This window comes from Hakea prostrata, chromosome 2 (genome assembly GCF_041222555.1).
Source record: "Hakea prostrata isolate BN-2017 chromosome 2, UWA_Hpros_2, whole genome shotgun sequence".
Lineage (NCBI taxonomy): Eukaryota > Viridiplantae > Streptophyta > Magnoliopsida > Proteales > Proteaceae > Hakea > Hakea prostrata.
In genome coordinates this window covers 8,034,213-8,062,163 of record NC_142601.1, presented here as the reverse complement: position 1 = coordinate 8,062,163, position 27,951 = coordinate 8,034,213, and the positions used below count along the sequence as shown (strand labels likewise).

General features: G+C 37.5%; 1 protein-coding gene across 8 annotated transcripts; it reads left to right on the top strand.

The window, feature by feature from the left end:
* Position 1: 1 nt before the first annotated feature.
* On the top strand, positions 2-26,963 carry LOC149023585 (E3 SUMO-protein ligase SIZ1-like). Of its 8 annotated transcripts, none has more exons than XM_089144139.1 (18): positions 2-185; positions 551-586; positions 1,553-1,633; positions 3,826-3,868; positions 7,485-7,560; positions 8,150-8,303; positions 10,223-10,353; positions 11,782-11,850; positions 12,735-12,822; positions 12,925-13,000; positions 17,658-17,731; positions 17,983-18,090; positions 19,353-19,514; positions 22,981-23,085; positions 23,175-23,255; positions 23,350-24,517; positions 25,045-25,423; positions 25,566-26,963. In XM_089144139.1, the coding sequence occupies exons 2-17, from the start codon at positions 563-565 to the stop codon at positions 25,188-25,190; spliced, it is 2,586 nt and encodes an 861-aa protein (XP_089000265.1). In that variant the 5' UTR covers positions 2-185; positions 551-562; the 3' UTR covers positions 25,191-25,423; positions 25,566-26,963. The 8 variants fall into 8 exon arrangements, with proteins under 8 accessions (XP_089000265.1, XP_089000263.1, XP_089000264.1 ...); XM_089144137.1 differs by having other exon boundaries at positions 508-586; positions 25,566-26,962; XM_089144138.1 differs by having other exon boundaries at positions 451-586; positions 25,566-26,962.
* The last annotated feature ends 988 nt before the right edge of the window (positions 26,964-27,951 follow it).

The window sequence follows — 27,951 nt, the reverse complement described above, 5'->3', positions numbered from 1 at the left end:
AAATTGTAAAATAAAAATAATAAAAAAATAAAAAAGGAAAAAGTGATATCCGGAAACGCGAAGGATGGGAGAAAGTCGGCGTGAAGGATAGTCACTGGGAAATTGATGAAATTGCTGTAAATTGATCATCCTCCACATATGTTCTTAGAGACTTGGTTTTGATTTCTTCAATTTTTGATTATACAGTACGTGTTGAAGGATTTTATCTTCATTTAATTTTTTTCCATCAGAATTTCATGCGTTTTAGGGTTTAGATCGAATTTGTTCTTTTTCGGTTGCTTTCGTAGGTAGTAGTATTTGCTCTTATGCTTGCGGGGACAATAGGTTAATTGATGTTGTTTGTGTTTGGTTTTAATTCGTTTAATGTTATGTTTATGTTTCGAATCGGGGTAATCAACCTTTTCTGATCGACATAACGGTTTTTCTGTTTCTGAATTTTGAGTAGATCAGTCGTTGTTTAGGGCTGATATATCTTGCTCGGGTTTTTTTATTATTGTGGAGCTCCAGTTGCTTTGCCGTTCTCTATTTACTGGCGGTTTTTGGTGCTCAGATACGTGAGAGGATGGACTTAGTATCTAGTTGCAAGGTAATATTGTTCTTATATTTTACTTAATTAACCGTTTTCATGATCACATAGTGCCCCCCTTGTTTTCCCTTTTGATTATGTGAGCTGATTTATTGAGATGTATTTCGTCGTTTCTTTGTTAACAACTTGGTTTTACAGTGTGTTTAGGGTGGGATTCTGGTTTAATTTTTCTTGATATAGTTTGTATCGCTTACCCATCTTTAGGACCTCAGCTTGTGCCATGAAACTAAGTGTAGTGTTTTAACATAGATCCATTATCTGCTTATGTTTTGTTATGTTGGCTTCTCCACCATCTCCCAATTAGCTATTAACTTTTCATTTTCTTATTTTAATTTCGGATGCATTTTGATTTAATATTTTTTCAGCTTGGGTTTTCGGTTACATAAATGATATTCTACTCTCTCTTGTAACAGAGAACTTTTATGGCTTAAATCAGTTAAACTACATTTACTGCTGCTTATAACTTCCATATCACGTTCACAGCCTGTATGTGAAAAAAAAATACTTTTAAGCCTCCAACTAACTTTTGTCATGTACATTAAAGCTTGATGAATGGATGCTATTATGGTAATGGTCTATTATATAAATGGGAGAGCACTTTACCTTTCCATTATCCTTAGTGAGTATCCAGAGTTTGGGAAGGCAGTTGCCTATTGTCATTGAGTGTTCTCAATTTTTGCCTGATAAATAGACAATATTATGCTAATGGTCTATTATGTCATTGGTAGAGAATTTGTTGAGGTTTTTCTGTTTCCATGATCTATGAATTTATTTTTAGTTATTAATTGCCCACATATTAGTCTGGTGTCTTTGTACTCCATGACACAAATTGACTAGGCTTGGATGGCCACTAAATTTGTGTGCTGACATTTTGGTCCATGTTATTAAATCATTAAGCTTGGCGCTTTCAATTGTTGTTGACATGTACTTATGTAAACTTTTATGGTCAATGCATATGCTTTTCAGGATAAATTGGCATACTTTCGGATAAAAGAGCTTAAGGATGTGCTCACTCAGTTAGGCCTTGCAAAGCAAGGAAAAAAGCAGGTATTCTCTCAGAATTACAGTGTTTCTTTGTAGACCCCCAAAAGCCACAAAAAACTGCTTGGATTTTTTAGATGTTATTTTTTGTTGCTTCTTCAAAAAAATTGAATAGGCGTTCTCCAAAATAAACAACCAGTCGACTCTTGAATCTTGAAAGCAAATCCTTATTGGATAATGATAGGCTAAGTGATGTAAACCAAGGAGGAGAGGACCAATTTTATTAAGATCCTTGATGAATAGGAGAACTGATTAGGGTTTGTAGACCATGTTGCTAGGGAAAACAGTCATCTAAACCCTGCGCTAAGGCTGCTAGGGGCGTGAGGCGTTCTAGGGTTGATGGGATGCTGTCCAAGGTTTGGCCAATTAGTTCTAAGATGCTGTTTTGAATGTAAATTGTGTCTGAATTAGATATTTTGCAGTATCAGATTCAGATCTGAGATTTAGGTTTTCAAGGATACAAAGAAGTGAAATTCTAGGTATTTTGGGTGTGGGGTTAGGGCTGGAACTAAGTTCGAAGGTTTATGGAGGTATAGGAAAGCTAATTCTAAGAGGAATGGGATTTGGGTGGAGGCAATGTGTGGTTTACAATTCTAGGGTTTTGAGAGAATTCCAACGGTGCTGCAAGAGAAAGAGGGTATATAGAGAGATTGGGGATGAAATGAGAGACGGAATTTTTTTTTTTGGGGGGGGGGGTTGTGTTGCTGTTTGTTAACGAGGAATTGAAGAGCTCTTCAGAAGAAAACACGAAGGTTTTCGTCCAACTTGGAGACCCTACACAGTCCAATCACACTCTCCTTGGCTATAACTCCTCTGCATAATTGTGTTCATCCATCAAAATTGAATTGATTACAAACTTTGGCCTTGACTTTATAGCCAGAAATAAAGTAATCCTAATAAGATTCATCAAACAAGAGTTCTACTTGAAACAAACTTATCAATAAAGACTCCTATCTCAATTAGAACTCGATTTACACTAGGATTGTTGATTACTAATCACAACTGAAATCAAAGGGACAAAAGTAGAGAGAAGAAGAGATCCTAAATAAGCTTGGACATTAACTACAGGAGTCCTTTAATTAGAACTCCTAAATGGACTAGGACTCTGTTGTATCTTTGCAAGGACTTATCCAAACAGCAAAATCAGATTAGATCTGGAGTCCTCATGAGAATTCTATCCAGCTGGACTGGCTGCCGTAGGGCTCCTTAAAAATTATGAAAATACCCCTGCTGAGTTTGGTTCTGCTGGAGAACCGTGGGAAGAAGAGCTGTAACCCTAGGTATTCTTCTGGCCTCTCCTGGGGTGCTCCTGGTGGTTCGCATCACTAAAACCCCATGTTGCTTTAACAAAATCACCATAATCTACTTCCAAAATTTAAGCTGCTGCTGCCTAGAGGAAATAACAAATTTACTCTTGGAAGAGAATCTTTATGGAATGAAAATTAGGTGAAAACCCCTTTTGCTTAACAAATTCTCTATGATTCACCTATATTATTTTTGAACATCATTGCTCCTGCCTGGAGAATATGTATATTTTGCCTCTTTCATTGTCTCTTGAAAGTTGCCCATACAACTATACGTGCATTGTCTTGACAGTGGACAGGGAAGCTTGCCTGCATCATAACAGACTGTTTGTTTATTGGAATAAAACGGGGTGCCCAAAAAAGGATGGGAAAAGTGTATTGTTTCCAATGAAATTCCAAAAGCTCACTTTGTTTTGTTCACTGGGGTGGGAAAATGAGCAGGCAAGCTTCTTTAAATTACATAAGCTGTCTGCTAATGTGTCGCTTAAGTTTTCCCACCCATCTTTAAAAAAAGTCCAACCATTTTGGGTGGGACTTGTAGAAAACTTATTTAAGCTTGTGGGGCCATATATTCCATGATTTCCCTCTCCTTTCCTTCCTTTACTGTTCCCCCACCTACCAGTGGGTCCCACCTTTCTATCTTTCCGGCCAATTTTTCTCTTGCAAACAAATGGTCCTCAAGGACAATGCTTAATTTCAGACTTTTGCATGTTTTTATTATGAGGGTACTAGCTTTTTCCCCCCCTAGATGTAGGTCTTTGGTTATTAGTTTATCTGTACATGTGCCACTTCAGACATGACACATTGAACTTCAAGAACTGTTTAATTTTATGCAGTTTTGTCAGATTATTTGTTTATTTGTTTATTCTAACTTGTTTTACTTGCATTCTGCAGGATCTTGTGGATAGAATCTTAGCTGTGCTTTCTGATGATCAAGGTAACTCTAAATACCAATTGTAGGTGCATCGATTTCATTTTTCTTTGGCAGAATGATTGTACTTTGCAACAGAGTAGATCCACTTGACGGCACATCATAGTCTAGGCCTGGTTGCGGGACATTCGTCCATATCCAGGTGGAGGTTATGGAGAAATTTTATGAGGGTAATAGTAAACTGAGGGCTTTAGGTGTAAGCTGTGAGACAAACCTGAACACGTTATTCTTTTATGGTCTACTATGCATGCAGCATAATGCGGCACAAAATAGAGAAGGAAGGAAGGAAGGATGAAAATGAGGGGGGGGGGGGGAAGAAGAAGGGGAAACTTGAAAATAATCAGACTTGTAGCAGGTGAAGAGGGAGAAGAAGACTGATGAGGAGTTGAGAAAAAGAGGAGGAAGGGGGAGGGAGCAGTGCAAACAGCAAATACACCTCAATACTTAATCTTTAATTTGTATCTTTAAATATCCTTTATCAAGCTGGCTACAAGCATTTAAGCTATAAAAGAAGCATATTTCAATAAAACTAGGACTCGTTATCCTATGTAACCTATTCAAGCTAAAATTCTCATTGCATCATTATCCCGGTAAATAAACAACAAAATCCTACGTTGTCTTTAAAAGTTCGTCTTGTAACAACATTTCTATTTACCTCCTTGCAAGCTGGACTTGGATCCCACCAAATATGAAGAAAAATTTCTCTCCTTGGAAGCTGGACTTTGGACCCACCAAATATGATGGTAATCTCCTAGATTACTGTTGATGTTACTGCAGTATGAATAGTAAATTGTTATGCTGCATGACAACGCTTTCTTTTTGAGACTTCAGTTAGGGTTCACTAGTGATGGAAATAATTAGGATTAGACTATAAACTGGAGGGTAACAGTCCCTAATATATGTTGTTTAAGCTCCAAAAATTTAGTAGGGAAACACAGACTGACCAAAATTGAAGCAAATCAGAAATAACAACTTGGTAAATAGATACCAAAAATAACCAGCAGAAATGATTCAAGTTCTGATCGAACAACTCTTTTGATGGAGGGCAAGTGCTGAAGTCTCGACAATTTCTGATGGCTCAAAGAAGCGATAAGGCAGCAATTCCAAAACTAGTAACTAGGATGCCTTGGGCCAAACTGGCCATTGGAGTTAAATTACATTTGGAAGTAATGGTGGTCTAAGTTGCATGGGCTTTGTTTGAAATCTGGTGAAATTGATGGCTGGAAATGAGTTTGTGAGGCTGATTTGAAATTAGACGGTAGAGTATATATGGAAGAACATTGGATGGATGTGTGTGAAGTGGATCGAATGAAGGAGGGGTGAGATGGAATGGTGTTTAATCCGGGAAGGATGGTGTAGTAGAGGTCGGAAATAGCAGAAGATGATCAACTTCAACTTGCAACAACAGCCTGTTTGAATGAGTGAACAGCAACAACAGCACCACTCAACCCTGTAATTAAGGATGTTGCACCAGTTGACTGCACCTTCCAGCAGTTGATGTGGTCCAACAGTCGTAGCAAAAGCAGCAGCAAAGGTGAGTTTCAGATTTGTCATCCAGTTCATTCAATGATAACTTGGAGAAGCAAGTATTTCAGTCCTCCTTCTCGGGGTGTTCATAGCAGCAGTTGAGGCTTGAATGAATAGCAGTTACTTACAAGGTTGCAGTTGGAGAAGAAGAAGAGAAGATAGAGGAAGAAAAGGGTGCCAGGTTGGTGTATGGGCTATCTCAGTGCTTTCTTGCCCGGAGCTATCTCTGTTATTAGTGATGGATTTTAATCCATAATTGAGGCTACTTGCAACAAATTCAAATTCTTTACATGTCTGTTTTGTACTGCAATGAAAGGGTGCATTCAAAGCTTGATGAAGGCTTAACAAGAAATAGAACTTTGTAGACTGAAGTTAAAATTTATTAATCATAGTAACTAGAAAAAGTGTGAGTTAACTAAATTATAGACTATTTTGTTGAGGAATGGATTTTCTGAAATAGGAGAATAAAATAGAAACTACATAGGCTGTGATATAGAAACTAAACTAAGGCTACTAAACTTCCAAGTCTCCTATGCATAAAAGTAACACGCGATTTGATCTTAGTCCCCACTGATCTACTAGGGATATCCCCACTAGGTCAAATATGGGGTCATGGCTGATGTAAGCAAGAAATCTCCCCCTGGTCAAAACCCTCAAATCGGCCCAAAGGCCCAACCTAAGTGGTGCACCTAGTTGGCTGGCTGAAACCCAGGGGCAATTTGGTGATTTTTCCACTTATTTAGTTAATTATTTTTTTCCCAGAATTTGTGTCTTTTGTGAGTCCAAATCTGATTTTATTTCCTTGTTAGAGTTAGCTAAGTGAGTCCTAGTTAGAGTTGGAATGCCACTAGGAATCTATTCTAAATTAAGATTCCTTTCGGACAATTAGGTACTTTTATGCAAGTTAGTTTCTTTTATTTTTGTGGTTGTTATTTAATTGGTTGTAATGGGGATCCTAGTCTATAAAGATTCCCCAGTTGAGTCAATTTTTAATTCCTAGTTAGAGAAGTATTTCCCTCCACTTGTAAGGCTATAAATAGCCCAGTCACCCACTCATTGTATACTCACATTGAATTGAAAATACAGATCTGAATTTGAGGGAGTTGAGTTGTGGTCTTCTTGGGAGGACCGTGACAGGGTTTTGAGAGCATCTTCTTCAAGTTTCTTCTAGTTCTTCCAATCTCCAGTACCAGTTCAACAGACCACCAGCTTCCACAAGTAGTACATCTGCCCAACCCCCTTCCCGCTTCTCCTCTCTCACTCGATACCCACTCCCACCCTTCCCCTTTCTCGCGCAAGCACCCCCTTCCCATTCCCAACCTTGCGGCAGCCCTAACAACCCTCTCCCACCCCTTCGATCACCCCTAGATCGCTTCCGGCAACCCTTGACAGAGCACCCCCACCCTCCCCTACACCCTGCAGCACCCCCTTCCACTTCTTTCTCTCCTTCAGCTCCTTCCTTTTCCCCCTTGAGCTCTTTCTAGAACATTCTTTCCCCCTTGAGTTTGATTTTTCAGTGTCTCCATTGCCACTGAATTTAGGTTTTACTGCACCTGCTCTAATTATTCGTAATTAGTGTCTTGATAATTTTGTGCTTCCATTTAAGGCTAGGTAACAAAGCTTCCAGTTGTTTGGTTCATGTCGTAATTAGGGGCTAATGTATGAAATTTAGTGTTCTTTTTGAACTTTTCCCCCCATTTTTAGCAATATGGTATATCATGGAATTATTTTTCATACTTTGCATGTTCTGACGTTGTAGGCTCTTGCTAGCATTGTTGTTATCGTTATTATCAGGGCGTCATATATGTACATGCCAGTATTTCTTCCTGTATTGAGCAAATTGTTCATTGCTCTGGCTCCTGATGCTTTAGTTTATGCTGGTTCTCTTCATTATGCTATTGTATTTCCATTGATTATTTTAATTTTCCAGTTTATTCTTTGCTCCAGCTGACATGATCACATGAGTCGAGTGACTATTTTCTGGCTAATTTGTTAAATAATGCATTTATGCTTCTATTTGATCTATTAGTGCTTAAAATTGGTAGCTGATGTAACTTCTAGCAGACATTTCAATTTTTTGTTTTCTGTTATGCAGTTTCCAAGATGCATTGGGCAAAAAGAAATCCGGTTGGGAAGGATGACGTGGCAAAAGTTATTGATGATATTTACAGGTGATTTCTCTTTCTGTTTTTGGTCTCTGCATTAGATTGTACAGTAGATAATGGTTCTTGATATTTCATGCATTTCTTCTGTAGAAACAAATCGGCTCTTGTGGGGAAATGTGTAGCCCAGTCTGATCCACAAGGTGGACCTTGTATGAGTGATCCATGCCTAACTATGAAAATGCTTTGTGTCTGGGCCAGTTTACTGGTTCATTTGAAAATTTACCATTTCCTCTGCCAGGGAGGCAGGGCTGACTTGGCATGTATAAATGTTTGTGGCACTGTTCTTTATGTGTTTCTGTATGGGGATTTGAGATTCATATTCATGATCCGATGCCTTTTCCTATTTGCCTTTTTTTTGCTTTCCACTATGTATGCTTTTAGATAGTGGGTTAGCCTTGGGGCACTGGTGAAACTTGGAAATAGCCTCTAAGATTGTGTAAATTTTCAGATTTTCCCTTCCTAGCACTGGGATGCTCTTTTATATGTATTTTTGGATTTTTTGCGTTGTTACCCAAGCTTTTCTCTCATGCTTAGATGTCATGTTTTCAACTTGTGGTGCTACTTTTAAGTGGACTCTCTTTGTTCTTTTTGCCAGAAAAATGCAAATTCATGGTGCTACTGATTTAGCTTCAAAGGGACAAAGTATTTCAGATGTGAAACCTAAAGAGGAGGTCGATGATTCTTTTCAAGTGGAAATGAAGATCCGCTGTCCTTGTGGAAGTTCATTGGCCACTGAGTCAATGATTCAGGTTAGGCCATGCCCTTGACAGTCATAAGGATGCAAAATTGAGCTTTGTGGACATGCATGTGTATACATACATTCCTGTCCTCTTTCCCATTTACATGTCATGCCTCTTTTGCAAGGAGCTGTGCACATAAGCATTGCAGTAGTTTTAGTGATGGCAAGGGGAAGGATTGTCTTTGTCCATAGGTCCTCCCCTTTTTTTTCTTTTTCTTCTGTAGTTACTCTTTCTTTACAGATTTTTCCTGTTGTTACTTTTTTCTTTACATATATTAAAAAAAACAGAAGGATCCTCTTTGTTTACTTGGGTTTTTATGGATGAAGAAGTGTTTAGTAGGCTGAAATGTTTTTCTCCCCTCCAGTTCTTAGCTTTTGTAACTCTCTTTGCCCTTTGGTGCTGATTACAGAAACCAGCTGAACAATTAAGTCTGAATTGGTTTGTTAACATACTTCCTTGAGTGGCTTATGCTTTGGCATTCATTCTGAACAGCTTGTTCAAGTGGATGTTCCAGTATTCCATTGTCATAGCAGATCTTGACCGGAACTGGTCTTGCTGGATGCTAGTTCAGAGTTTATTCATGTTCTTTCCTTTTCACTTAATTTTCTGTTCAAGATTGTCTCTTGTTGATCCTAATCTGATGTTTGTTTACTGTTGGCATTTTGGTCCATCTCTTCTTTTTGGAACAGTATATTTGTTAAGAACTTTTTACAATACCTTCTGAATTATCATGTTGTGGAGCTTATAGAATTTTATAATGCATTCTGAGTCTATTGTGTTCTGGAGTTCTTTATAATTATGTAGAACTTTATTATTGCATATTTGTATGTTCCAAGTTATTTTAAAATGCATTTATTATTATTTCTGATAAGTACAAAGTGGGTAGAACAACAACTAAGCTTTTTAAATGCTAATGGGCTTGGCTACATGAATCCTTGCTTAACTTGAAAGATTAATAACAGTAGTAGAAAGCAAAAGAACATTACAAAAATGACTCACTGTTGTTTCAACTAAACAGGGTCAGCTTTGTGTATTTTAGGTGCCCTTTATCAATACATGATCTAGTCACTCCTAGTTGTAGCATCTGAAGGGTTTTATTAACATGGCAATGCCACCTCAGACAACTTTCTAGTTTCTAGTAGCTTATCTTGAATATGGGTAGGGGCGGAGCCAGGGTTCAACATTTGGGGTGGGGGCACAATGACCATTCTACTCATTGTCTTTCCCCTTAAAATTTTCCTCCAATAAATAGAGAAGAAGGGGCGGGGGGAAGAAGTGCTCATATTTCATAGATGGAAAGAGGACTAGTTGGCCGAAAAACAAAAGAGAGAAGCCCAAAAGGAGAAATTTGAAAATTTGGGGCGGGGGGAAGAAGTGCTCATATTTCATAGATGGAAAGAGGACTAGATGACCAAAAAACAAAAGAGAGAAGCCCAAAAGGAGAAATTTGAAAATTTTGGTTTTTGTTTTTTTTTGGGGGGGGGGGGGGGGGGGAGATCCATCCGTGAATATGGGGAACACTTAAATCAGCTCTAATAGGATCATTTCTTAATTAAGGCTTTGTTGTTTTGCCAAAGATCCATCTAAAAATCTTACCTTTGCTACACAGAGGATCATTTCTCCACATCTCCCATCCTACTTTAGTTTTATGTGAAACATGTTCTTCTATGTCATAGTTGTGTTGGACTGTGGTAGTGTTGTTAGGTCATTCTAACAAATCTGAAGCACTGTAGTAACGGTGTCTTGATTACTATTTCTTTTTAATCCAAATGTATCTTGAATCCTTGATATCACATTATCTGTTACATGCCTTATGTGTGTTGCTTTGCTCCTATTCCATGTATGACACTTCTGTTAACTCAGGTATCTGTTGCTTTACTTCCCCTTTAAAAGTTTTTTTTATATATTTTATTGATTGTCATTGGCAGTGTGAGGAATCACGATGCCTTGTGTGGCAGCATCTTAGCTGTGTTATTGTGCCAGAGAAACCTATGGAGGGTGTTCCACCAGTTCCTTCTCAATTCTATTGTGAAGTTTGCCGAATCACTCGAGCTGACCCGTATGTCCTCATTTTCCTTCATGTTTTTTTTTGTTACAGTTGATTCATGAAGGCATACATAGATGTACATATGAACATATGCATATGATAAAAATATTTGTGGTTTATATAATTATTGCTGATGGGTGACTTGTGGCTTTCACCTGTCTAAATTTAGTGAATCTCATTATCCTCTTTTTTTGGTTATCACCTATCAAATTTTTCGTCAGAGGTCATAGAAGTTTATGTTATCAATTTGTTCTTTACCTCTTTGCCTTATGGTAAGGAATATTTGAAATGTGTGCTGTGCATAAAAGTTTCTGATGCGAAAAACAACAGTTTCTCTGTGTTTTTTCTTTTTTAAATTATGCAAAAATTCTAGTGTGGATTCTTGGAGGAGTTGCATATACGGCATGGAATTTCTTTTTCCTGAAAAATCTATTGACTTGTAGTTGCCTGACACGAAGATGCCTCAATTTCTGAGATCGAATGAATGAGATTTCTAGGTAGGAAAGTTTCAAGCTAGACAGAACCCCCCCCCCCCTCTCACTTACTTAGACGCACACACAAAGCCTGGAACTCTTATGCGCATACATGCAAAGGCTTTTATGTATATACATGCATTCATTCAGAATATTGGGTTAGGGAGAGACGGTTATTAGGTTTTTGCCTAGCAGCCCTGCTTAGGAAAGAATTCATACTGGGGAATTGCATATATTTGCACACATGCACGGACTGATGGGAAGAGGAGGTTTGGGGCTCTGCCCACGGGTCTTGCTTTGGAATAAGTCCATTGATGTTCCATTGAATGATTTGGGCCACCTATTTCCTTCTACCTTCCTTTTCTTTTATGTGGATGTCTGTTTTCCCTACTGTGTTTTAATAATCCATGCCCCAGTCCCGGGATGAGGATGGGTTGTTGCTGCTGCAGTTCTGTTGGAGGATGGTAATTTTTGTTTTCCACAAGATGGATGAAGATCTTTTGGGAGTCACAAAATTCTTAGGCTGTGTGGTGATTAAGAGTTGCCTTGCATTAGTTATGCTCTTTGGTTGGGATCTTGTTTCTGGCAAATGGTAGCTGTTGTTAGACACCTCAATTGAGAATTGGTGGCACGTTGCACTTCTTCTGGTGGTTCAACATTTGTATTACATGATGGCTTTTCTCCTCGAGTAAATTATTTCAATTTTGGATATGTTGCTTCTCCCTTATTTTTTATTTCCACAAACTTCTATTATTGCTATCTTAAATGCAAGGGTAGTATCATCTGTGTTGTTGTGTAGCATAATCCGTAACCTTTGAATGGTTGATTGTCTGACAATTGCCAGAAGGTTATATCACTGTGGTTTCCATGTTTGCTCTGTTACTTATATTATTTTTCATATCAATGATTTTTCCTATTATTAGGGGATTCTCATTTTCTTGTTTGTTACATCATTTGTGGTGGACAGTTTCTGGGTTACGACCAAGCATCCTCTACTCCCAATGAAGTTGACAACTACCATTATTCCAACTGATGAGTGAGTTCTTTGTTTTCTTTCTTTTATTTTTAACCTCCCTTGGGAGTTGTATATGATTCCATAAAGTCAGTAACGAATATAGGTTCAAGAGAACATTATCAAGCACACAACACATTCTACCATCTTCTCTTTTCTTACTCTTTTTTCTTCCTCATCCTTTTCCAACCCTCTACTTTCATCCTTCTTGTCATTGTATGCTCTCTAACATCCAATTGGTATGTCTTTTAGTCATGGTATTGTTTATATGAGTTGTGCTGTTGTGATGGAAAGTTAGATTTAGGCCTGTAAATTTTATTAAAATGTTTAATTGGTTGTACCGTAATACTGAGAGCTTTGATGTTTACATTTGGTAGATTTTTAGGCAGATTTTTGTAGCTTACCGTAGTAATTAGTATCATTATATTTTTGGGGGTGAAAATTTATTTGGTTATCAAGATGCTCAAAAGTCGTGCTATAATTTTGAATTTTCAATTACTGGGTTCTGTATGATTTGGGAAGTCGTGTGCGCTTTGGGGTATAGAATAGTCAAGATAAAAGGGTGTCAAACGGTGTGTTTTTTATTCTACAGTCCAGTTCCAGTTTACTCTCTGCACCAAATAAGAATTACCCAACATCAGAGTCATCTTATATGTGGTGCAGTTTGGTGGCTTCTATTCATTTCTGTTATCCAGTTTACATGCAGCTTGTAGTACAGGATTGCATTTGGTTTCACCCTTGTACTCCCCACTTTCAATTCTATTTTTCATTTCCTTGTTATGTGGGAGAAATTATTTTGTTTCATATTAGATTGAACTCCGGGAAAAATTCATTTCTTTATTTCTCGAGCTAATAGATTTGTGGTCAAAGTTTGTATGCCAATATGCTAAAGTACAAATACTTTCCAGGACAAACCCAGTGCAAAGTGTTGAAAGAACATTTCAATTGCCAAGAGCAGATAAAGATTTATTACTAAAACCCGAGTATGATGCTCAGGTTTGTCTGTCATTTGTAATATATCATTTCATTTTATGATTGAGAGGTTATGGTCTTGTGATGTGATGTTCAAATTATGTATAATGTTGTGTTGCTATTCAGGCATGGTGTATTCTTCTCAATGACAAGGTTCCATTCAGGATGCAATGGCCTCAATTTGCTGATCTTCATGTCAATGGTATGAACATGTGTGGTTGATAGATAGACATGAGTAGACTATGTTTAATGTGTATTTTTTCTGACTTAGCTAGAATTTATAAATTATTTTAGCTTGTAACTTTATTCGGCATGATTAGAGGGTCTCTTCACTTTTCACTATCGTAGAATCCCTTATTGATGCTTTCATTGTTATTGCTGTTGCTGCTGATGGTGTGATTACAATGATGATGTTATTATTGTTTTTTGAAGTTAAGAAATCACTCGAGGTTCTACTAGTCATATCTGTTTAAAGTGGCCAGGTTTAGAGACATAAATTTCTGATATGCTGTTCTCTATCTGAAGTTGAACAGAATTTTTGGGTGCTCAACTATTGGCCAATGAGAGGCAATAAATAATGAATTCAGTAATTTCACAATTAGTCTGGTTATACAGCTTTGAATTTGAACTTGAACATTGCTAGTATGCTTGATCTATGGGGTGATGATTGTTTGCAAAATAAAAATAACCACAAATGCACAATATCGTGTAGCTAACGGGTCGATCTCAGGGAGATATGCCAATTAGAATTTAATCTCTTAATGGTTGCGAGAGTGCAATGATTCAAATTTGTTAACTAATTAATTAAATTAAATGAGTGGTCCTAATCCATACATCTAATGCAATCGAATTGAGACGAAAAATAAAGCAAACAAAACCTATCCATTCATCATCTAATAAAAAAAATGCATAAATAAAATGCAGGAAAAAAAAATAACAAAGCAATAAAAGGAAAAGGGAAACCTTAACCAAAGAGAGGCACTGACTGTAGGCATCTTTGATCAAGGACCTAGGGGGAAAGGAAAACAATAAATAAATGCTGAAAATAAATCTAAGTTAAGAATATGGAGGGGTAGACAGAAGCGGGAATGGAGGGGGAGAGAAGATTATTGACGAAGGCTACTTACTTGCATCTTTAAATCTGGAATGACAAAAATAATCCTTGAGCAATGGGTTCGAATCTCAACCAACCCTAATAACCAGATCTAGAATGATCCAAATCTGCAATTGCTAGACCCAGAGAAAAACGAATCCTCTTGAAAATTGAAACTCGAAACTTGAAGCTTGAACTCGAAATTGAAATTGAAATACATTGCTAAAAAAAAAAAAGGAAATACACTTGCATAAAATAGATTAAACAACTTCAATATTCCTTGCATTACATAGAAAAATTGAACCTAAACATTCAATCTATAAACTAGAACCCACAAAATAACCAAAGAACTAGAGAAAACCTAAAACAAGCTAAAGAGAATAGAAGGTGCAAGACTTAAATAAACTAAAGAGAAAATAAAGTGTAAACTAGACTTAAGAGGGGAGGGTATATTTATAGGAGATGGTGAATGATTTACAAATAAGGAAATAAAATAATAATAATAATAATAATAATAAGGAATAAAATAGAAAAAGAAAAAAAAAAATAAGGAAAGACCTACTTTAGAAAATCTAAGTAGAGAGAGAGAGAGAGAGAGAGAGTGGAGAAAAGAAATAAAAAATTTTTTTTGACTTTGACTTAAACGTGGAGAATGTGGAGAAGAAAGAGAAAGAAAATAAAAAAATAAAAAATATATATTTTGTTAACAAAAATATAAGTGGGTTGGTTATTAAGGAAATAAGAAAGTAAATAAAATAGAAAGTGGGGGGAGAGAGAGAGAGAGAGAAATAATTTGGAAAAGAAATAAAATCTAATAAAATAAAATCTTCTAAAAAATCTAACAAAAAATAGAAAATCCTAATCTTTGACCCTTGTGGGCCCCATACATTTTTCAATTACAGTAAAGTAAAATAAAAAAATCCTAATCTAGTCTTAGCCGTAGATCAAAATTGGCTTCTTTATTTCTAAGATATTTTGAGTTGGCCCATAATTGCATCTCTAGCCCATCATGCTCCAAATCAGGCCCATTTTCGCACTTAAGAATTTGAATAGACCTCTTGACGTGTGAAATTGCATGTACCATACCCAAAACTCCAAATATTCGCTGAAGTCCTAAAAATTCATAAAATCTGCAAAAACAACAAAAAACCCAAGGTAACTCCACTCTAAGTGTGTAAAATGCATGCTTTATGCCCTAAGATTTCACACATAAATATGCTCATCAATGATGCATCTATGTCCTACTAACTACTGATCTACCCAAGGCGAACAGAAGCATAAGATTTCGGTTCTACAATTACAATTGGTTCATGATTTATTTTTCTTTGGGGGGGGGGGGTGGAATTTTCGGGGATGCCCCAAGATAGTCAACAAAAAGAAAAGACTCCCCAATCCTATACCAAATTGGCAGCCATCCCCTTTTCCGCTAGAACCGTTAATTGGTTAGGATAATCAACTAATTTCCCCTTAATTGTATTATGCCATATTGGATACTATAAAGGCAATACTATTTGAATCGGCAACGACACTTAGAGTAGCAGCCATGTTTTTCTTTCTTTTATTTATTTGTAAATAAAAAACAGAACAAAAATTTAAAGGAAGCACCAATCTGAAGCCTTTTCCCCCCTCAATTCTGCCCCGGGGGGAGGGGGGAGGGAAAAGCACTTTTTATGATACAAGAAAGAAAACACTCAATCGGTTTCTTTTTTTCTTTGGGGTTTTTTTTTTTTTGGGGGGGGGGGGGGGGTGTTCCTAAAACATGGAGTAAGAGTAATTCAGTTAGAGGGGTTTCTGTCCTTGACTTCCATCTGACTAATAAAAATATCTCAGTCGGTCGGACGTCATCTCCTCTCTTCCTTTTCCTCTCTCGAGCTTAGCCATTATTCTTCTGTTGATCAAGTGTTGGAGTGACAGCCAACACCAGAACAAGAAAAATCAAAAGCTCCTTCCTTTGGTGGTGGGTAAAACGCACTACCCCAACAATGCTTGAGCAGAATCTGGACCAAACGGTATGCTTAGCAGGAGGCAAGGTTCATGTTGACCTCTCCGCAGTGCAGTCTGGAATGAATGCCAACAGCAAAGTTCTTTTCATATGTTTTCTAAAACCTATTTGATTTCAAGGTCTGAAATAACACCGTACATTTCTTTTCGCTTGTTCTGTAAACACTAGGTAATAACCATGATGAGTTACAAATGAAGGAAGAAGATGAATATTAGGATTCTATTTTACTAAGGGCAACACCGTAAAAAGTCTCAACAGGTTAATGGCTACCATGGAAGGAAATATCGCCGAGATTCAGTGAAATATTTCCGAATTTCGGTGATGTCGGTACTTAGCGAACCGAAAAGGTGGGGCGAAACGATATCTGCGGGATATCGCCAAATGCGATCTCGCCTTTTTCTCGCTGAACTAGCGATATATCACGATAAAATCAATGAAAGATCGGGGTATTTAACTAATTTCACTGACCATAGAGCCTTCCGCCTTTGGCTTCTTCTCCGATCGTTCCCAATTTTTTGATCAACATGTTGCAGAACAGGGCTTCTCTCTCGATGAAACTCAGAAGCCCGAAGAACTGACTGAAACTGCTCCGACATCTGATTCGAACTTGATGGCTTCATCTTTCTCTTCTTTTCTATGCTTCCCTTGTTACAATTGCTTATTGAAGACACATACGCTTCAGTTTTAAGAAATGCAGAAAATAAGGTTGATAATGGTGGCGCTAGTGACAGTGGAGAGGGTGTGTTGCCTGTAGGCCGGCGGTGACCGATTTTTGGTGGAGGAATCCAGTTGCAGACTTGTAGTGGGAACTGTGTGCATGGAGAACCAAAAGCTAGAGACTGCCATCGCCATTGAAGCTCTGAGAAGCAACTGAAGATTAGCAGAATTGCAGAACTAGTTACTCGGTTTCCTATTTTTCCAGCGAAATCTGGAAGCATATGCCTATGTTTGGTGCCCCTCAATTCCTCATTTTTTCCGGCGAAATCCAACTGAAACTCGGCGAACTTTCGCCGAGATTTCAGGGTTTTGTTGGTTTCGCCAGCCAGTGAAACCCCGAAATCTGGCGAATTCTCGTTCCTTGATGGCTACAATGTAAAGTCACAAGAGATTAAGGGTTTTAGGAATTATCAAATTATCCCACCATGACTTAACAGAATTTGCAAAAGGAGTGTTCTATTGTGCAAATTTAAGAGACATTTGTGGGTGTCATTGCTAATTTGGCATAGTTTTGGGGTGTTTGTGCTTTTCACTAATTATCTTGGGGTGTCCCTGAAATTTTCCCCTTCTTTCAATCCCGTTTGAAATGTGACTTAAGCTGATTTAGACATTTGGCCTTTCTTATTCTTCCCCCAACATTTGGCCTTTCTTATTCTTATTCGTCCTCATAAAAAGTATTATTTGGTTATTTGTAACTAAATTTTGCTGTTGTTTACCACGTGTTCAATTTGTGAAGTTGACCATGTGGTGCCCATGCCATCTCACTATTAACTGCAGTTGTAGCTATCAGTAATTTGTCATTAGTCTGTTGGAAGAATCTGAAAAATAATATAGAGCTGCATGGTTGCTATTCGTCATTTAGTTTTTGTTTGCTCTTGTTCAGAATAGATTTGTGCTCACTGTATGCTCCCTGTTCCCCTTTATTTCAATGGGTCAATCGAAAATGTCTTCTTCCTATTTATTTTCCTTTTCACTTATCTTTCTGTTATTGGATGTCTTGTATACTTATCAGTGCTGACTTTCTGTTTTATCGATAATACCTCAAAGGTTTGCAAGTTCGTACAACCAATAGACCTGGATCACAGCCGTTGGGAGCTAATGGTCGTGATGATGGTCCAGTAGTGAGTCTTCACACTTGTAAAATTTTTTATATGCTAACTTTTTTGTCAGTATTCTTCCATGTAACTTTAATACTGACTTTCTGTTTTACAATTATTGCTTTTCCTCTCATGAGGGTTTCTTTGCTGTTTTCTTCCTGGCTTCTCCCAACACTCCCTCTCTCTAAATAGCTCATAGCTGCTTTTCTTATTCTTGAATTTTGGGTTCCAAGTTTGTTTAGTTGTTTGATCGTTATTAATTCTTGCTTTTTCAGATCACCCCATTTACAAGGGAGGGAATTAATAAAATCACATTAGCACGATGTGATGCTCGAATTTTCTGCTTAGGGGTGAGGATTGTTCGGCGACGTACGATAGAACAGGTATCTTTTCTGTCGCTCTTTGTGCAGGAAGAATATTGTCATAATATGGATGCCACATCAAGTGGGAGATACTTTGCTCAAATGCTAGTCTTATCTTTGACCTTCCTTTTTTATTGTGTTGTGATTTTTAGAGTTGCGAATTGATGGTACAATTTTATTTTGCAGTGCATCTGTATTATTTTCACTTTTCAGTTCACCTTGTCATTCTTAGCAGGAGAATTGTTGTCTAAATGGCCAAATGTTGTAGTGCAACAAGAAAGCCATAAGTGCTTTGATCACTTATTTCTAGCCAAGAAGCTTGATTCTTGGTTATCAATTATCGTGCAGTATTTTTCCTGGTTCTAAAAGTAGCTGTCAGCTTCTCCTTCGCACAAACCAGTGAATTGCTTTCTTGCTGCTACTTGAATCAGATGCTGAGTTTGAACAGTCAAGGATTTTATCTTTTACTAGTGTACTCAATTGTTTGTTTCTTTCTATCCTATGCTGTTGTCGGATGGTAGTGGTGCTACCGTTCTTTTTTCCATTATATCAGTTTGAAATTCCTTTTGTGAATTGCATGAGGGTCTGTATTGGATCTTCCGTTTTTGTCATAATCTATGCTGTTAGTGAAGCTGATCCTGGAGCACTTCCTTGGTCCAAGTGAAACCTTTTGTGAGGTCAACCAAAAAGGGGCATGAATTAGGATGAGTAGGATGTTACAGTTATAGTTTATTTAAATGTATGTATCTTGTTATCTTTTATTTTATTTTGAGTAGGCCACATAGGGATAATGCTCCATTCCATTTGGTTTTACAATTTAATTGCATTTTAGTTTTTAGGCTGGGATTAGAGTCTTATATTTTTCTTTATCCATGCAAAGGAATATAGCCATCAAACTTGGATTGAATACTCTTTCCTTTTCTTTTTTTTTTTGGGTGCGCCCACGTGTTTTGTCTTCCCTTTTTTTTTTTGAGTTACCCGTGCAGCTTCCCTCTCTGTCTAGCAGCTACTGTTCTTCTATTGTTTTCTTGCATGCCTATTGTATTTTGCTTCTAATCCTGAATTCTAGCTATTTATTTGTCAAAGTGTTTCATCTTTTAGCATGCCCATCTAGTTATTTATTCCTTGCTGAAAGGCAATAAATATCCATGCTGGACCAAACATGTCTATTTCACTGCTTGAGCCATCCTTGAATGTTGCTTGATCCATGTTATTGGTCTTTTCTAGAAGCAAATTTTTTTTATTACTGCTAACTGGTTCAGGCTCTTGTACATTTTCTCTAGGTTATGAACTTGATTCCGAAGGAGCAGGATGGTGAGCCTTTTGACAATGCACTAGCGCGTGTTCGCCGTTGTGTTGGTGGTGGGACTGCCACTGATAATGCAGATAGTGACAGTGACCTGGAAGTTGTTGCAGAGGCTATCACAGTCAATCTCCGCTGCCCTGTGAGTCATAATGCTTGTTTCACTTGGGTGTATGTGTGTGGTGGAACTTTTATCAATTTGATTTTGTAAGGTTATGTTTGTTACTTATACTAGCTAATATTTTCTCATTCGCGTTAAAGTTCATTCAGTGTTCATCTGTTAATGTTTTTGTGCTTAATTTCTCAAACTTGCATAATGTATACTGCCCTACTTTCTGTGAGAGAGCTTCATGTTTCAAACTTATGCTCTGCCCATGACCTTGGTGTCCTTTCTGTCATTGGACATCATCACTTACATTTTTCATATAATGCCATACAATTCACAGTGGTGACTGAGATATTGGATACAGATGTATGTTCCTTTCCTTTTCAGGTAGACTGGTAGTACCTGGTTAGTTCATTTGAGATGGTAAAGTGAAATACAGATATACCTTTAGTAACCGTGTAGGTCTAAGAAGATTAAAGCATGAGACTAACCGTATAAGGTGTTGGCAACTTATAGCTCACCTTGAGTGGTTCAGAGTCTTCAGTTTAATCTTACTTTATGGAGAGGAGTTGAGATGATATCAACTTGTCTGTTTAGGATCCTGATGCAGATTAATCACCAGATTGGGCATTTTTTCATGGGCTTAATTCTAGGTTTGGCTTCTTTACATGCTAGGCCTTTGATTCAATGTTTTTTGTATATGTGCCACTTTTATGGGCCTAAATAACGGGTAATTAGGTTGTGTGTGAAATTAAGAGCTCTTATTTCAATACTTGGTTTTTACTTTTTCGTGTTAGTTAAATTGAACTAGTCAAGCAGTTAGGTTTGAGTGTAGTTCAGTCTTCAGTGTCCTAGTTAGTTATCTAGTAGGTTAAGGATTTTAGGCATTTCCTTTTTAGTGTAAGGGTCAGTGTAAGAGTCAGTTTTTGAGTATTTTATTCAAGTTGTATTGGGGGGGGGGGCAAATATTGAAGACGATTGATGAATATAGTTGCAATTTCTATTAGAAGTCCAATGATGTAAACTGTTTCCAGGGGCTGCAATAGGGCCTAGGGTCACTTTCCCTAAATCCTACAGCCCCTAATTGAACCAGGGGTATTTTGGTCATTTTGGTCATTTTCGTGGGTCCAAGGTTAGGCTGTCATCGGGTCCGGCTTGTTATTAGGACCCTAGATGTATTTTGTTTTTCAATTTGAATCATTATTTTGTGAGTTATTGAAGCATCTTTGTTAGGGTATGATTCCTAGGTTGTGTGGGAATCCTTATTTGTACTTTGTTTCTTAGTTAGGAGCTAACATCTACTCTTGGTTTCCAACTTGGATCCTTCTAGAGTGAGATATGATGGAATCCTTGTTTGAATTAGAGTCCTTAGTCATGAAAGAGTCATACTTAGATTGTTAGTTTGAAACCAAGTTGGTTTCCTAAGTTGAGTCCTAGTGTGTTTTCTTTTCAGAGGCTATAAGTAAAGCCTCCATCCACAGTAATTGTAAGTTGAATTTATTACTAAAATATTGATTTAGATTTTGGAGGAAACAAATTCATAGGCTTCCTTGGGAGGTCTGCAGCAGCCTTGTGTGAGAGATTCCAGCCATTTTATTCAAGCTACAGCTGCAACTCTTCAACTCCAGCCAGCAACCTTCAATTCCCAAGTACAGCATACCCCAACCCTTTCCTAATCCCCTCTCCCATCTGCTAGTCCATCCACATGCTTCCCTTTAACCTAATTCCAGCAACCCTCCACCATCCTGACATTCCCCAACCTCTTCCCAACCCTGCGGCACCTTTAGGATCCCTCCCCCCTTCAATTCCTTATAAAGTTACTATATTTGATTTCTTACTCTATTAAAGGAATTGTGTTTGTAAATAATCCACAAAAACTTATAATTTTAAATAAATTTCTTTAATACTTATTGGTCTACACAACCCTCCGTCCCTCCCAGTGTTTTAGGTTTTGTCAGTTTTTTCTTATTTTACATATTAACCACCCTTGAGCTAAAGGGCATCTAGTTTCGTATTTTATGTATGACCCTCTTTGAAAATAAATCTTAGACAAGAAACTCCAGTATATTTACACACCTGAACCCCCCCCCCTCCCCCAATTCTATATGTAACATGTCCAGCTGCTTTGCCTTTTCAATGTGACAGGCACCATCATGGTGACTGTTTGCCTTTCTTGTTTAGATTGCCCAGATAAATACAGAAGTGGAAGGGATGAGAGGGTGGAAATGAGAAGAAAAGGGAGCGAAGCTGGAAATGATGGGAAAGTGGGTAAAAGAATGAGCTGTGGCCTTGTCCTGGCATCGGTCTGGGTTGCCGTGGCGCTATGACTACCACGCTCATATCCTCATACAATGCCATGTTACTTTCTATACTGCAGTGCCCCTGGTGGCTCATTTCTTTCAGTTTTTTGTAGTTATTGTATCTTTTCCCTATACTGCATTACTAAATTTCTGTGAATCTGCATGAGAAATGTGAAAAGGGTTTTGTCTGCTTTTTGTTAGTTCCATCCCAGCAAAATGGCCTTTGTTATGCTGGTACCTACACGGCTACACAGGATGGGCTTACATATATGCCAGTGAGATATTGAGTTATGTAATAATCCCAAAACACAATCAAAACCTACGAGTACTTTAATGAACTGGTATTAGGACATGGAATTTTGACAATACTGGGCTGCTGGCAAATGTTCTCTTTCAAATTAGTCTGGAACTACTCAATAAAGATTTCATTATGTTCAACTAAGGTTCTACTGACAAAACCCCACGAGTATAATAATAAGCACGCCATTATGGACCCTTTAATCATGAGCCAGGAGTCAAAAGCTTGCTGCAAGTTTGACTGACCCATTTCATCTTTTTCTTTTCCCCCATTTTTACATGGTCCTTATGGTAGAAGTGTTCACTGCACTTTTTAAGTAATTTTTGCAAGTGAACTGTGTTACTAAAATCGCATAATTGCCTTAGGCAATTTGTGCTCTTTAAGTGACCTACTTCGGATGATTTATATTTTATTCCATGTTGAGTATTGTTTTATCAGTGGCTGGTTTCTTTGGTCATTGACTGAAGTGAACTAGATGCATTGCCAGGTTGTAATGAGTCTAATGACCATCTTGAGGTTCTTTTGTAACAAAAAGTTGAGAGTTGCATCCTGTTGCTTGTGGCAAATCAATGAAACCAAGATTTATTGCTGGTCATTATTATTATGTAAGTCCTTTGTAGTACCACACTACCACTGACATATAAGTAGGTATTCGGTGGTGGGAAATTGGGAATGTGATCTTTTACTTTCAGATGTTTCTCAGAAGTATCTCTGGGACCAACTCTAAATATATTTGCGTGTGCTGTGGATTGAAATAAAACGATTTCTTAATAACCCTTCTGTTATTGAACTCTTAACATCAATTTTGCTACTTTGAAGTCTTAAGTTCATAGTCTTGTTAACATAGACAAGGGTTCTGTTTCGTGCGTTTTAACTGCTATATCTTATTGCCTCTGAATATCAGATGAGTGGGTCTAGAATGAAGATTGCTGGCAGGTTCAAGCCCTGTGCACATATGGGTTGTTTTGATCTTGAGACTTTCGTTGAACTTAATCAACGTTCCAAGAAGGCAAGAAGTTCATCTTGTTATATTTTTTTAATTTTGTCTTCATTTTTCCACTTACATGTCTAAACTAGTTGTTGTTACTTTGGCTGCAGTGGCAGTGTCCCATCTGCCTCAAAAACTACTCATTGGATAATCTTATCATTGACCCATATTTCAACCGCATCACAGCCCTGGTAGTGCCAACTCTTGAGTCTTGACCATCTGAATTATGGTCTGTGTTGGTGCTTTTTATTTTGTTTTGTTTTAATATTAAATTTGGTGTCACAGATGAGAGATTGTAGTGAAGATGCTAATGATATTGATGTGAGGCCTGACGGTTCTTGGCGTGTAAAGAATGCAAGTGAGTGTAGGGATCTTACTCAATGGCACTCACCTGATGGCTCTATTTGTGTTACTGAGGGAGAGATGAAACCCTTGGATACGCTGAAGCAGATCAAACAGGAAGGTGTTTCGGAAGGTCATACTGGTTTGAAACTAGGTATACGGAAAAACAGTAATGGACATTGGGAAGTTAGCAAACCCGAAGGAATGCGCACTGTGTCTTCTGGAAATCTACTACAAGAAAAATTAGAAATCGATAGCCCAAAAGTCATCCCTATGAGCAGTAGTGCTACTGGAAGTTGTCGAGATGGTGAGGATCCGAGTGTTAACCAAGAGGGAGGTGGACATTTTGATTTCTCTACCACCAATGGCAATGAGTTGGATTCTATTTCTTTGAATTTTGACTATACATATGGAGTGGCCAACAGAACTTCTAATGCCGTGAATGGAGATGTTATTGTTCTCAGTGATTCAGAGGACGAGACTGTTGGAGTGAATCACTGTGGAATTCCTTTTTCTGCTCCCCTCCCTGGAGTTCCTGATTTGTACCATGATCCAGATATTGCCACTGGTGGTGATTCTGGCCTGGGTATCTTCAATGGTAACAACAATGATTTTGGGATGCCTCCGTGGTCACTGCCACCTGGTACTCAGGCAGGTTGTAGTTTCCAACTATTTGGTACTGATACAGATGCCTCAGGTACCTTAATCGATTTGCAGCATCCTTCTGTTAATGGCTATGTTTTGACTCCAGAGACAGCTGTTGGAACTGCTGCACATGTTCCAGCTACTTCTGTTTGTCAACCCAATCCTGATATAAATGATGGCTTGGTTGATAATCCATTAGTATTTGGGGGGGAAGATCCCTCTCTGCAAATTTTTTTGCCCACTTGTCCAGCTGGTGCTTCAACCGAGTCTGATATGAGATGCCAACCTGATTTGTCAAATGGTATCCGTGCTGAGGACTGGATTTCTCTCAGGCTTGGTGGTGGCAGTGGTGGGGGGACTGGGAGTGGGAATGGGGGCCAAGGCAACTCTGAAGGAACGAACGGATTGGAGTCAAGAGATCAAGTTTCATGCGAGGAGGGTAGGTTGGAATCTTTAGCCGAGACTGGTATCCCTCTTCCTATCAAATCCAATATTAATTTCCTTGTGTTTGCTATCAAAGGCATGAAATTCTATTGTTGTGATACTCAATGGCTTATAGGGTGTCAGTTTACCTTCTAGCAACCGACAATTCATCTGTTGTCTTGTCTCATAAAAAAGAGAGAAATGCTTGAGGTGACACTAGCATCATCCTTAACCTGCCTAGATCAGGATCATCTTCGGCAACTCAAGATCATTTTTTTGGCTTTCATTCTTAATTAAAGGACTTGGAGGTGGCCCCCTTATGATACTGGTTTCTCTCACCAGTAAATGTCTACCTTTCTGAAAAGATATCTACTTTTCTGAAAAAAGTCATTGTTTCATGAGTAGATAGGTTTTGATTATCCCACTTAATTTCGTAAGAAAACTTTATATTTAGTTTTCTCACATGCTTCTGGAAATTCAATTGAGATTGTTTTCTTAAATCGGCTGTTATACATGTTCCAACTGCCTCTTTGTTGACATGGACAGGGTTCTCTTTTCTTTTGTTTGCAGCTACTTTGCTTCTTAGTATGAATGACATCAGGTCGGACAAGACAAGTAAAAATCGACAAAAAGTGGATAGTCCTTTCTCTTTCCCTCGCCAGCCACGGTCTGTAAGGCCCAGGTTGGATCTCTGTATAGATTTGGACTCGGAGTAAATTCCATCAGCTATGAGACCGTGGTTTTGCTTGGGATATACCTGGGAGGACCCGTTGGATGGACTTTGTGATCAGCTCCTTTTATGTGTTGCTGATTGCTATATTTGAAATGTAAATATCAAACATTTCCTCGAGGAGGAGCTTGCAGTGGCATGTAGTTGCTTCTCCTGTCAGTTAACCGGATGCTGCTGCTAGAAAATTTATCAGGATTAACAGATACATTTTATCACTCGGTGAGTTCTGATCTTCATTCTGTCTTCTGCTTGGGGTTCATTTCACCTGTTATCGTACATCTTAACGATATTTCTTAATTTCCAGGGCCAATACAAATTTTATTCTTCTGGTTTCCTTACCCTCCAATCTGAAGTTTTGCAGGTCTGCGAAGGTCACATTTGCTGTAAATTGTACAATAGAGAACACTATGAAGAGGCTAAACATGGTAGACATCCTGAAAGGTGCAAGCCTTCAGAATCCTACAGGGAAGTCTTTTTCCCCTCCTGTACCACACCTGCTAGTTTCTTTAGTTTCTGGTTGGGGGTCCGGTTAGCTTGTAAGTGAATGTTTTCTGGTTGCCATTTTATTTAGTAGTGAATGAGTTTTTATACCGAAACCCTTTCCAATTGATCGATCCATCTTTTCGTTTATTATAGTGGATTTGTACATTTAGGTTAACTGTAAACACGTATTAGAACAAAAATTTCATGCTCTGAGCTGTGCGTTGCATAGGATACAAGAGAAGAAAAACAAATAACGAATGACATACAAACACATTTATGAGTGTCAAATTTTTGCAGAGTTCTCCTTTCTTGCATTTGAAGTTTTGAAATAAGTTAATGATCACTTACCATGGTCCGGTACTCCATTTGTGAATCTGGTTTTAAGTCATCAGGTAGCTGGAAGAAGAGTGCAAAAGGGAAATTCGTGGGAGTTTCTTAGGTTTTCTTGGTATTATGACTTTCTTCATCTATAAATACCCTTTTGCTTCCTTTGCAAATGGTAGGAAAATTTTTCTTATTTAAAGGGTAACTTTTGTAGTCTTTTGTGATCATTACACTGAGTGATTGAGAAACTTCAAAATAATTTGTATATGGTTCTTAAATTTCACTTACTTCGGATCCAATTTTCTTTGAGAAGCAAATTAAAGTAGGATATAAACTACACACATGAAATTCAAGTGGTTTGTAGATCACATAGGATAATTATTACAGAAGTCTCCTTTAATGTTTTAAGAATTGCACTTCTTTTTCCCTTGCAAGTTGCTATCGAAAATAATGTCCTTCAAATGCTTCTTCCTATAGGTTGTTTATTTAATTTTTATTTTTTGGTGGGGGTTGTAAATCTCCTCTATAGGTTCAATGTTCTATGTTCAATGGGGTAGAAGGTAAAGATGATTTTTTGGATGTTAAATAAGGAAGGTGTATGAAAGGCGTGTGTTGAGCTCGAATGTCTGATTGAGACCATGCAAATCTGTTGACAAAAAAGGTGTCTGGTAAGGCATAATGAATTCCATTTATGGGCAACAATGGGGGGATCGAAACATAGCCAATTGAAATAAAATCCACGAGTTTGGATAGTCGAATTCAAATTCGTATTCGTTTAAGGGTATTTGTATCCGAAATTTTTCTTACCGGAAAATATCTATATCCGTCAACTAAGTAATCGGATTCGGATAATTGCTTATGGGATCAGATAATATCTGGATAAAAATTTATCCGAGTAAAGTATTTAATATTTTTTCTTTAAAAATGGATGATAATCGGATACCCGTAATCGGATTCGAAATCGGTAATCGGAAATTAGAAATTTATAATAAAAATATTAAAAAGTGACAATTATCAATCAATAATTGGATAGTTTATCATATCGGATTATTATCGAATATCCGATAAAGTTTAGAATTTGAATTCTGATGCCTACTCTAAATTTTTTTTCGGATTCGGATAGCGGATTTGCTATTTGGATTCGGATACTAGTGTATTCGAGCCGTATCCGATCCGTTTATAGGTCTTAACTTAAACTATATCCTTTGTATCATTTATATATAATAATTTAAATATTTTATGTAGAAGTCAATCTATAACTTCTTCACTAAAAGATATTGATCATTATTAAGTACTTCTTCACTAAGAAGGAATGATCATTACCATCAAACACGTATACAAATAGATAAAGAAAAAGAAAGAAGCATTTTAAACACATAATAATGTAAAACGATCACTTTATCATTATGTAAAGAAAGATCTCACACCTATAAATGCTTTCACGCTTATTCTTGGTAGTTGTACGTTTACATCATTTTGGAATTTGAGGGGAAAACGGTATCTACCATGATAATCTAATCATCTGATTTGTTTCCATTCAAATAATTTTATTTTCTGGTGGAGCCCGGTTTATCTTGATGACGGCGTATCATAATGTTTTTGAAAAGCACAATACGAATTCTCTTTTAAATCACATGATGACACCCTTCCCAAGACTTTGATCACCATGGGATTCTTTTCTAAAATGTTAAATCCATTCCATATTTTTACTAGTACTCCCGTTCAAGGCTTAGTTGCACGTGTTCAAATTACATAAGCATAGACATTTTAAAATTTTTGGGTTGCAAAAGATAACCTTATACTCTAAATTTTGACCATGTTTCCAAATTTCAATAATTTCTACCTAGAAAACTGACTTAATGATCAATCCTAATCAATTCCAACTTATTCAGTTTTTATAAATTTTGACCAACCCTTTCAATATTGGTTTTATTTGTATT

Excerpts from the sequence above, each read along its gene's own strand:
- LOC149023585 (XM_089144133.1), top strand. Across the intron at positions 587-1,552 it reads ACTTAGTATCTAGTTGCAAG|GATAAATTGGCATACTTTCG; the intron begins GTAATATTGTTC and ends TATGCTTTTCAG. Across the intron at positions 17,732-17,982 it reads GTCGTGATGATGGTCCAGTA|ATCACCCCATTTACAAGGGA; the intron begins GTGAGTCTTCAC and ends TTGCTTTTTCAG.